At 38.2% G+C, this 12,259-nt stretch overlaps 1 protein-coding gene across 10 annotated transcripts in view; it reads left to right on the plus strand.

Moving 5' to 3' along the window:
• Nucleotides 1–12,259, plus strand: part of ATP10D (ATPase phospholipid transporting 10D (putative)) — a 55,359-nt gene that overhangs the window by 3,927 nt on the left and 39,173 nt on the right. For 7 of the 10 annotated variants that reach the window (XR_012623064.1, XM_074822449.1, XM_074822454.1 and 4 more), the window contains exons 2-3: nucleotides 7,943–8,251; nucleotides 9,013–9,207. Coding sequence is in view for 8 of the 10 variants with exons in the window: in XM_074822449.1 (XP_074678550.1) it covers nucleotides 7,983–8,251; nucleotides 9,013–9,207 (464 nt within the window). In the remaining 2 variants the exon portion in view is untranslated. Of the gene's footprint in view, nucleotides 1–7,942; nucleotides 8,252–8,850; nucleotides 8,904–9,012; nucleotides 9,208–12,259 lie in introns of those variants that run through there. The other 3 variants (XM_074822455.1, XM_074822456.1, XM_074822457.1) reach the window with 3 other exon arrangements.

Consider the following 12,259-nt stretch of genomic DNA (forward strand, 5'->3'; position numbering starts at 1 on the left):
CCCCTTACGTTCTAGCCGGTCCTCAGAGATTAGAGGGGCTAGGGGCAGCTGGACTTATCTCTTAGTAGGTATGCCAGTTGGGGCCGTAACTATAGGCCTGACCCAGATGCACAAACAGCCCGTATGCTGTAGGTCCAGTTGCATTCAAAAGAAGCAGTCAGGTTCACGAATAATACAGGGCCGTAACTGTAGGTGTGACCCGGATGCCCAAACAGCCCATATGCTGCAAGCCTGGTTGCATTCAAGAGAAGCTGCCAGATTCACGAAGAGTACGATTTATTTTCATGCAACATCTACAGATTCTTTAAGATTGCCTTCGATAAATGCACGAACTGCAGGTTGGCTATATAGCACTACACAAAAGAAAAATGATTGCAACCACACACACTTAGTTCCCAGGTAGTCAACTCAGCGTAGTCGAGGGAAATCTTACCAAAAGGTGTCCCTTCTGGGGAGGTGGGGGGGCGAGAGCACAAACCCATTGATCTGTCCCTCTGATTTGGTGTCGGATTATCGTCCCTCCAAATTAGGTACAAACTTGGGGTAGTATTTATCTTAGTATGTATGTGTGAGTGGGTGGGACTGTAGTCAAGTCATTATCTTTTGAGTAACGACACAGTACATTCCTTGGTGCCAAGGGGTACAGCTGGTTTTTGGGGGAAAAAAGGGAGGATGAGAAACAGGCCGGCTTGGTGCGAGGTGTGCAGCTGTTTTTTGTGAGAAAAAAGGGAGGATGAGGAACAAGGTCAGCGTGCTACTGCAGAAATCATTAGGGTAGAGTGGGAGATAAATCTGTCCTTGAGAGGAGTGAAAGAATGGGACCGCGCGGCCTACACCCCGCTTCGCATTCCTCCTTGGTGCCACGACAAACACAAATCACTGGACCTCCATCCCGTCCTGTGCTTGCTCTGGGCACCCTGTGTCAAGGAAATATGTGTGCTTTACAGATCTCTCACTGCTTTGCTTTTCTCACATTTCCAACACCTAACACCCACACCTTAGTCTTACTGTGAAATTGGTGTGAATTTCATGCATATCAAAGCATCTGCAGTGATGAAATGCTGCATGACCATAAGCTAAAGCTATACTTGTGAGTAAAGACAGTCATAAAAGAGTAAGACTTAACCTGGAAGGTTTTGTTCTACAGTTTTGAGAGACTGATGTGGCACATGAGTACAGGGCATAAAGCAGAACTTTTCTGATGAATGGAGAAGAGGATGTAAAAGGTTTGTACAAATCATAGCTCTCCATCAGTCTTCAGTTTTATTTTGAACTGGTTACCTGTAGCAGAAATGCATGATTCATCTGAGTTTTAAACCTAAAGTTTGATAGTGTATGGTTCACTTGTGTCTCTAGGTACAAGATCTGATTGGCATCTTAAATAAATTTACGAGGTGGAGGGGATTTTCAGCTTTTGTGTACTGCTCCCACACTGTAGCACATTAATCAATGCTACTGCATTTATGGTTTACTATTAAATTCCCTTGCAATTGACCTTGTGTCAGGGCCTTGGCACTTCCTGGGTTTTAATGCATCCTGCTGATTGTTTTTTAGTAGTGAAGAGCTGCTGCTGGCACAAGCAAGAAATTTCCTTTCCAAGATGAGGCATTTCAAGGCATGCAGGTTTTCAGTGTTGCCCATGCTACATCAGACTTTGTAGGTAGGGGTGCATGGCAAAATATTGCCATAGCATTTAACTTTTCATAGTAACATCAGCCTTCCACTCTTAATCCAAGAGTTCTTAGCATTCCCTTTATGAATATAACTCAGAATATGTGGTTGCAAATAACCATGTATTTTTCTTAGAGTTTTAAGTTTTGATTCCTGCTGGTTTTTGGCTGTTTGTCCCATAAATTGGCAGCACAAGTCTCTTATCCAGATCTATTTAGCATATTAGGGTGTCTCTGCAGATTTCATACTGGCTTGCAAAGACATGTTACAAACTTGTAAAATTGCATGTTACAGAGAAAGTAGCAAACCTTAAGAGAAAATAAGTATTTGTTCTTCAGAGTGTAAATTAATCTTTAGGCCATGGCTTCCTTAAGCTTCTCCATCGTCTAATAGCTTCTGAGTTTTCAGAGATGATTAGGAGGTGTTTTTAGCATTTAGCCTGTATAGTTCTGACAGTGTACTCCAGTCATAATGTAGCGACACAGGTGCTAGCAAGCCTGTGCAATAACACTTCCCAAGAGGTTTAAATGGGACTTGGTGTGGATCAGGGATGATCCACTCTTCTATAGCTTTGTGTAGTGTGACCTCCATCTGGGTTAGCATTTTTTATCTTCCCTGGTCACCCCAGAACCTCAGACCTGTAGAACGTCCTGAAATATTCAGGTAGGGAGCTAAGAAAAGGGGTGTTGCTGGAGAGGTGCATTGTCTGAATTGCTTCCCTTTTAGGTACTGTAGACATTTTACAGGTAAGATAATGCAGTGTTATTGATTGCTTTTCTGTTTGCCAGGAATCGATTTATTACTTCCTACTGGAAAAAGGCCCAGGTGGCATAGAAGGCCTGCTGCACATTGTGTCCAAAGACTGTGCCTGAGCAATAACAGGATACAAACACACACCATACACATGCATTCTTGTGAAATATGTCATTTACCAGGTGTATTTAACAAAGAATTTTCTGAAGGAAGAATGAGGACTAACTATTTGGAGATGAGAGGAAAAAAGGGGATGTTGTCAGAAGGGAGGAAGTGGTCAAGGGAAGCTGGGGTAAATGGTAGGGCACTTCACATGACATGCGAGCAAATGACTGCAACATAATAGTATGGTGCAGTTCCAGAGCAGTATAAACATTGGCTAAATTATCTACACATCTGTTTTGCAGACAATCTTGAGAAAGAATCTGGCATGGGAGAGGTCAGTGATTGCCCAGTGATTTGCCAAAGGCTACCAAATAATGTAACTGGAACTAAGGAATTTTTAGTCTCAGCTCCATCTCCCTGCAGGAAGGCTAAGAGTGAAAGCTTGTATGCAGATACGAAGGTGATACTTCACAGAATTGGAAGCCAACAGTTTACAAGAGACAGTGAAAGGCAAGTGATGGGAAAATAAAACTTTAGACATGAAATACAGATACAAGAGAATGCTTATACTGGGCTTTATAATGAAAGGTCCTTCTTTCAGGGTACAGACCACTTAAAAATAGGGGTTTTCTCATCATTACCACTAGCAGAGAGTTACTAAAGGCTTTTTTATTGTGATATAGGATGGTCAAACGTGGATAGTGTACAGTGTTGATCTGTCCTGTGGTAAAAATGACACCGCTGTGCCTTGCTTTTACGAAGATTTGACAACCAGCTATTGCACGTTAACCATATCTAGTCCTTCTAGTTTTCCATATCTCAAAGTGCTTTATAAGGAGAGGAAAGAATCAGAGTACATGAGGGAACTGAGGTGGAGAGAAAGTAAATAATATGTCCAGTGTTAGATAATTCCCTTCCACATTTCATCACTATCATGTGACATTAGTGAGCTTGCTACAAAAACTTGCCTTTTTGCATGTAAGATATATCTGGATTACCTCGATATCAGCTAGTGCCATTTAGCAGGGTCACGTAATGTTCACTTAAGTGTATAGCATGAAAATGAGAACAGTCTAGCTTGTGTGACGCTGTCCTCAAAACTTAGAATATGATCATTTAGGCTCTTGTTTTCAAATACGTGAACCTTATTCTTGGGTTTTTTAAAACATAAACTTATTTTTTAAAAATAAACTGTTAAAAATACTGCTTCAGAGCAACTCATCTGGTGGGTCTTTTGCCAGTGTATCTGCCGTTTTGTATGACTACTTCAAATTCACATTAACTGGAGAATGCAAGAATTTACTATGGAAAATGACATGACAAGAGGGTTAAATTATGTTTTAAGAGAAGGGATTTCTTAGAAAAAAATGTTTAAAACAGCTTTTATTTGATCTTTGGAAATTCATCCTTTACGATATCTAACATGAAGTTGATGAACCTCCTTTTGACCTCCTTCTAGCTAACCAAAGTAAAGGTGCTCATTACTTACTCTATGATCCAAATTTAATGAGGAAGAAGAAGAAAAATACTCAAAAGAGGAAAAAATGCAAAAGAGATTTCTGAAGTGCGAAACCTCATAAATCCTACTTTAAAATGGAAATGCAAATGATTTTTTTTTAAAAATAGTAGCTCAGTCAAATCACAGGTGAGTCAGAGGGCGTTGTAGCAGAGTCTGAGATCCAGATGCATTTTTCCTCAAGATGCTGGTTAATTGTCTGATTCACCTTTTTGATCATAGGAGATTACTTGTTACTTCTCATATGGTGTTTCCAGTGTGGTGTGGTTGTGGTGGTTTTGTGTTTGTTATTTCTTGTCCGTACAATCTTTTTCAGAGTTTTCTTAAAAGTTGTTAAAATAAAATGCTGGGGATACTGGCAGAAATATGCTGTGCACACAAGTGAATCTGATGTTTCCTGTTCTTTTTTAAGCTCTGTTTCTCTTAAGGAGGATGAGTACGGGTAGGGTGGAATTTTGCAGTGGTGTCAGGAGTCAGGGATGCATGTGCAGTGGGGGGTGACTGCTCTTCAGTAACATGACATATGCAGTTTAAACCTTTGGCTCCAGATTCAGTGGTGAGGAATTCTGTCTTAACATGCTGTCACCTTAAAATGTCCAGTACTTTCGCAGCCACCTTCCGCTTTATTTTTAAACAGTGGTCACCAGGTATCAAATGCTACAAAAGGTAATAAATTATGAAAACCGAAAAGAGCTAGAATTTAGCTTTTGAAATTTGTCAGGTTTTTACTTTTGTTTTTCCTGATTCTCAACTCTCTTTTACCATCTTTATTTGCATGTTACTGATAATATAATTCTTAAGCTTTTAAAGTTGGTTTAGCTGTATAGGTTTTTTTTTTTCCCAGTATAATTTTCACTGAGTAAACAGGATCTGCCATTTAAAGCCTTTGCATTCGCATTAGCCCTGGAAGTTTCTTTACTTTTGCTGCTACTTCTGGTCACAGAAGTCACTAGTGTCAGATATTTGTTTGATGATTTTATGAAAACATGATTTTCTCTACAAATCTAACCTGCTCTTAAATATCTGACTCATGACATCTTGAAAAATTTTGTGGTGTTTACTTACATTTTCTACAAGGATATTGTACATTGTAACAGTATGTAGAGATATGTCAGTTTACTGCACTTGGGCAAAGAATTACTCTTTCAAGCAAAAGTACAGTTAATTGACACACCCTGTATAATTCATGCTAAAGATGGAAGCTTGAAAGAGACTGATAAATTTAACAGGACAAAGAACAAATCATGTTAAAACTCTCCCTGATAATCCAGCACATTGTTAATTAAAGCAAACATTTAAAAAGGCCCCTCATTGCATAAGATCTGTTTGTGAAATTACTGATTTGTCACAGCAGAGACAGTTAAGGAGAATGTTGTTTCTTCCAAATGGCCAAGCCTTAAGGATGCTGTCCAAAATCGAGAAGTTTGGGGTTTAAGAGCTGAACTGCCCAAATTTGTTATTACAAAAGAAGAAAGTACGTCTTTTCAGCCAGTCAGCTTTTTAAATTCTTTAATTTTCAGTACTTTGTTCTTTGCTTCAGTCCTGACTCGTGTAGATGGGTCGGTGTTCATTTGGTTTTTAGGAGCTCTAGGTGTGTTGAAGAGCTTTGCATAGCCAAGTATGGACTCCACTAGCAACACGTTCTGCAGTCCCTAAAGATTCTTGAAGACCTGGCTACCTTCCAAGCTTTAGACTTGTTCTCAGGCTCAGTGCAAATGAATTTAAGCATCTCTTTCATGTGTATACAGATCAATATTCATATGTCTGACTGTGAGCCATACCTTAAAAGTAGTTCATTGTTGTGAAGTAGCTGCTTCTAGATGTCAGTTTCCATCTCTGGAGGAAAGACTGACCCTGACTAAAATGGGATAGTAGCCTCTATGCAGAGGGCAGTCCCTCTTGGGACTGTCTCACAGACAGTAGGATTAGAGGGAGCAAGGCTATGAAGATGCCATATTCTGTGAAAATAAGAGGATGACATGTATCTTGGAAAATCTTCACAACCTCCTTCTTGTTCCTTTGAGAAATCCCATACATAGCTGCCTTCCTGTGCAGCAGTTGCTTGCCTCTGGTAGTTTGGTGGTTACTGGGACCACAAGGCTTAGCACTGAGAAGAAAGGAAAGTCTCTCTTTCTCAGACTGGTCCCTTACGTTGCCTGAGGAAGCATCACAGAAGGGCCTTGGGAGAACAGTAATTCATGTAGGAACTGCCGGGTAATGCTGGGAGGAGATGCTGTGTAGAGGTTTGTTTTTTCTCTCTTTGTTCCTCTTCTCCCTTCACATGGAGATCTGGGTTTCTGAAGAGGAACATGAGTTTCATGAGTGTGGTAACAGTCTTCCAAGACATTAAGATTGTAACCGTCAATAACTATCCACATCTAATGATGCTAGGACAAAAATGTACCATCTTAATTTGATGAGAGGAAGAGGCCAGTTAGTGATTATGGGAAAACTTTCTAGCTAAAGGGTAGTGATGCAGTGGACTAGGCTTTTTAGGAAATTTGCAGAATCTTCTTTTTAAGAACAGAATGGGTTGATGTAGGTATATTAGTACTACCTCATTGCTAGAGGACCTGCTGAAGACATTGTGTCTATGTTTCAAGATTTCTGCAATTGTAATAGAAGAAAGGAAAAATCAAGGAAGATACGTAAGGGAAGATAAAATGGTGTCAAATCAATAGTTTGGAATATTACTTTTTACAGCAACATTTTGGAGGAATCTGGGCAGCACAGTGTCGTTTGTCAACGGCAGAGAAAGATACCACATGAATAGAAGTTTGAGTTGATCGAAGCCAAAATCAGGATTAGTTTGATGACTCTGTAGGGTAGTCTGTAGTAAAGAGATTTCATTTAGAAAGATGCAGCAAGTTTTAGAGGCGGTTTTTATGGGGGAATTTAGGAAGAGGATTTAGTCAAAAATTTTGCTGTAATGTATGCAGATAGTAAGATACCAGATGGAAGGAAAGTAATCTACAGCGAGAAGTAGTTGTACTGGTGATTTGGGGCTTATGCAAGTTATAGTTTTAAACAAACATGAGCTCTTCTATGGAAGAAGTAGTGCAAGAAATGTAGCAACTATTAATTGTAAAAACTCATTGTAAATTGTAAAAAACCTCATTGTAAAAAACAGAAGTTTTGAGCTTCTATTAAAGTATGGCTTGTGTTTATAAAAGTCCTTTTCCGACTGCATTGGGTGGTTTGATAAAGTGAGTATCACCTGTATCTATGAACTTTGATTTTCTTTAGGAAAACACATTCCTGGGTACATTGCTAGAGCTTACCTAAGGTGAATAGGGGAGAAGCATTGGCATGAAGTTTATTCATCCTATATCAGCTAGTAAAAATTCTCAAATCTGTTTCTAATTCAATAGGAAGAGGGGTTTTTGTTCACGATAGCTGTTTAGTGCCTTTCACTGGCAATTCCTCACTTCAGGTCTAAGGCTGTACTCAAATGCCTGTTGCTATAATGTTGACTCCTGAGTTTAATAAACGTTGTTAACCATCAGTGAGAACTGCAGTGCCTGAGATAAGGATTCCATTCAGAATGCTCTTCTCTGCAGAATTAGCAGCTCATCTGCTTTTTTTTGCCTTACTACAGCACGAGAAACTGGTGGGTGGGCTGCTTACGTGAGGTGCTATTAAAAAAATATTGTGCATTTTAAACAGCGTAATCAGACTCTAGGATCCTGAAAGGGTCAATGAAATTGAGATAAATTCAATCTTTGAAGCAGAGCTCCCTGACCTCACATAACCTATTAACTGTCAGTTGTTTTTCTTTAATCAAAATATGGAAACTACTTTTTTCCTAGGCTTAGTCAAAACTGTAACTGTGACTTTTTAGTTGAAAAGCCTTTACAGAATTATTATGTAACTTGCTGTGTTTTAACATGTTTCTAGATAGAGCACACTCCTTGGATTATAAAGCATTCCAGGCGCAATGGCAGATCCCATCCAATGGGCTCGATACCGTTGGCAGCAACTGATATCTACAGAGGGTGGAGAAGGTAGCAGCAGCAGCAATTCAAGTAACAAGTGCTATCAATCATCAAAAACTAGTGGCAAACACAGGATAGTGATACCCTGTTTGGGACGTTTTAAGGAAGAGTATGAAAAAGTGTCAAAACTTTACATGAACAACAAAATACGGACTACTAAGTATACTTTATTGAATTTTTTACCACGGAATTTATTTGAACAATTTCACAGGTAATTAACTCCTTTTTGATTGTGGTAATTCTTCTGAAGTGGAATCCTTTTATTTAAATGTCTGTGTTACTATATAGACAGGTATTCAAAAATTATTCTTCCTCCTGACCTGCCTATCACTTCAGAAAAGATCTGTGTTATTTGGCCAAAGTCTCTTGAGCATCATCAGTGTTATCTAATCCTTTTCTCCATAGTTTGTGTAATTCCCACTAATTCTGTTCCTTGCTTTTGGAGCACTCCCACACTGCAATCTGCAGTAGGATTTTCAGCTCATTTCCTGCAAATGTATTTCACCCCTTCCCTCATGTCTTTCTCTGTTGCCAATGTTTTTCATCCTCCTTCTGCTTGGAGGACTGCTGTGATTTGTAAAGTTATGTAGGGAGATTGTAGGATGGCTCGCTTTTAAAAACATGTCATCTTCCCCAGGAGATGATAAAATTAAGTTTAAAAGACCTGGAAATTTGAGAGAGTGCAAGTTCACCAAAGCCTCACTAGAAGACATACGCCTGGAGGACAGGTTTGAAAATACAGAAAAATTCTTGGTTTCTGCATCTTCTGATCATGCATATTGAGCAACTGTGCAGCTAAGTAATCTGTTGACTGGAGAGTGAAAACAGAGTTCTGGATACTTAGTTCCTAAATTGCAGTTGAGGTGAAGAAAAGATAAATTACTGCTAACTTAAGTGTCAATATAGCATGGAGTGGGGGAATAAGGATGACTGCTAGCACGTCTAACTTCTGTGTTTTTCTCTTTGTTTCAGAGTTGCCAATTTGTATTTCCTATTTCTAGTTGTCCTAAATTGGGTTCCTCTGGTGGAAGCCTTCCAGAAAGAAATTACAATGCTGCCTCTAATAGCGGTTCTGACAATTATTGCAGTGAAAGATGGTCTGGAAGATTACTCAAAGTACAAAATGGATAGACGGATAAACAACTTACTAACCAAAGTATATAGCAGGTAAGAGACTAACGGTCGTTCTGGTTTATTGTTATTATTTGATTATGAGTATATGTGAAAAAGCTGTTGGTAAATCTGGTTTACTTCATGGATACTCATAGAATCATAAAGTAATTTAAGTTGGGAGTGGTCTCTGGAGGTCATCTAGTCCAACCATCTGCTCAAAGCAGGTCTAATTAGATCAGGTTGCTCAGAGACTAGCCTAGTTGAGTCTTGTTCACAAGTTTTGCTAAATGGATAGCAAATTAGTGTAAAATTTGCTGAAAAAAATATTATTTGGTTGAGGCAAGAGTGTTCATGTGTGAGTTTGTACTGTATTAACCAAGGTAGTTTGACTAGTTAAGCATTGTTGTACATAGCATCTGTTTTGAAAGGTGTGTTTTTAATTCCTCTGAAATCAATGTAAGCATCATGGAAATTCAAGAGTTGCTAATTTATCACTATATTGGTAAAGCTCACTAATGTTAGCAGAAAGTACTCATAATGTAATAACATTTCCCCAAACAGAATGAGATAATTTTCCGTTTGAGTCCATCACACAGTTTGGTACAAACGTTAGCATCTGTTGCACAGTGCAGGACTGCAGTATTAGAGACTGTAGGTGCAGGTCAGGAGTGGAGTGTGCTAGTGGTGAGAGGTTTGCTGACAGGCAGTTATTATGCACGGTTAATAAAAAGACAGGAATGCAAACTGATCATATTATAAATTAACAGGCAAAACACTTCTTCTAGTGTACATCAGTGCTGCCCACATTATTGTTTTTCTTTTATACCTGTCATAAAAGAATATTCTGAGACTCAAAGCCTGTAAAATACAAAGATAAAGGAAGTATAATGAACGCTTTTTCTTTCTTGCATGCTCTGTGGTCATGCAGGGAAACAAGTATTTTGAAAAACTTCACTTTTCATGTGTTGTAGTAGCCATCACTAGTAGCACCTGTAGAAGAGGGTTGATTGGCAGTTAGACACTTTAACAAGTTCCGTAAGGTCTGAGCAGTAACATACAGTAGTTGCTGTAGTGTCAAACCACATTTAAAGCTCCCTATTTTCTTTAAAGACACGCCTTTTCCTAATGAAGACTTTTCTAAAATCTTAATATGCTAGCTGGTTATGCCAAACTCTAAATTCTGTACTGTAGACATGACCTTAATCAGCCCATGCAGCAGGTTTGCAGTCTGGTACTACATAACCTTAAATATGTTGTGATATTACTCAGAAGATAGAATCTCCAGCTTTCTGGCATTTGCCATACTTTATTGGTATTTTAAGAGCTAGCGCAAAACCATAGAAAAAAGTCTGGACTATCATTTTTGTATCATCAAAGGAAAAACAAACAGCTTTTTGTTCTGCAAACACAGATATATATAGCAGCTTTCCCAGTAACGTTCTATTCAACCTGTAAAAATTTGAGCTTGAAACAAGTAAGTAATTGGGCTATTAGGGAAGATAAACATTTTCTATCCTTTTCATGTCTGCAGAGAAGGCTTAAGGGAGAAGCTGGATTATATTTTGCTATACTCTGAAAGAATCATTGTCAGAAAGCTGAAGCATTCAATATCCATATTCCTGAAAAGTCTGTTACTTGCAATTTTCATACTAATGTCAATGAAGCAGAATTAATTTTTGATCTTCTTTTCTGGCTTGATTCCTCCCTCATCACCAAAAATGGGTGAAAGTCAGTGACCGTATTAGTCATCTGTAAAATTTCCTTCTTGTGCCTATAAGTATTTAGGTTTTGTAACTTTTCTTTCTCCTTAGTTTCTTTATCATGAATTACTTTATATAGTATAATCTATTTTTAAAAATAAGCATGGAGGCATGGTTCAGGAGAATTAAATCTTATTGGTACAAAAATGCTTGTTCACTACCTGTGACCTGATTTATCTTAAACTTCTGTTAATCTCACATTAGGATTCAGAATTTCTTAACTTGTTTAACAAGAATCCTTTAGAAATTGTAATTACTCTTCCAGTGCATGTATTTAATCAAGCATAGTCATATCAATCGTAAACGTGATGAACAACTACCTAATGTTGAATACAATTCCCAGTTATTTTCTTACTGTGCGTTTGTTCATCTGGAGGAGTTGTATACATTGTACATGCTGTCTGGATGATTTTACTTACACATTAGATACTGATGCCTACGTGGCTACTGAGACAAGTGCGCAATATAATGGCTTTTCTTGCTATCTCAACATAACTAAGGAATAGTTGTCATGCTTGGAAGCTGGTAGGCCATCTGTTTGTATCTGAAGGTAATTTGCATGAAGCATTTTCAGGAAGATCAGTGATTCTCACTTCTTGAACTCTTGTGAGGCTTGCTTTTATACAAAGTTAACTTTGTTCATAACAGAAACTAGTTTCACTGTGCTCTGTTGTCCATTGCAAAATGTGCCAGTCTCAGTGCCTTGATAAATCTGAGCAACTAGATGCTAGTTTCTGTGCTTTTTTGACAAATCTGATCCCTCCTGCCTGCCCTTATTTGCTTTTGCTTATGGCAAATGTCTGACAGCCATAGTTTCAGAATTTTCAACCTGCTACTTTTTGGATTCTGGAATTTATCCATTTGATAGATCAGAATTATTGTATTTGGCCTTAAATACACAGAGTCTGAAGCTGATTTTTCTAGAAAAGGTTATTTCTGTTTTGAAAATGTGATAATGTTGTTTAAAATGTTTTTTTATGTCTCATCTTTCCCTTGTGGAGTAATAAAAGATATCAATAGCCAATAAAATGTGTTAATATGCACTTTAATGTAGTGTGTAATGGTTGCTATGATGTTAAATACTTAAGTTACCTTGTGCCTTTTGAGCAAGTTATCATTTTAAAGTAGTAGGATCTTATTTAAATAGCCATGAATCACAAAGTGTGAAGGCACTTCTGTTTGAGCATCTGTTAAAATCATGTCCTTTGTGACATTTCAGTAGAACTGTGGTGAGGTGATTATGATGGAAAAATCGTTTTATTCTCCCACTGACCTACTACTAAAGATGGTTAAACTTTTTGTCTGACTTTGTGCTGAATGGGATAAATAATACGTGCATGATCCAT

This window comes from Strix aluco, chromosome 4 (genome assembly GCF_031877795.1).
Source record: "Strix aluco isolate bStrAlu1 chromosome 4, bStrAlu1.hap1, whole genome shotgun sequence".
NCBI lineage: Eukaryota > Metazoa > Chordata > Aves > Strigiformes > Strigidae > Strix > Strix aluco.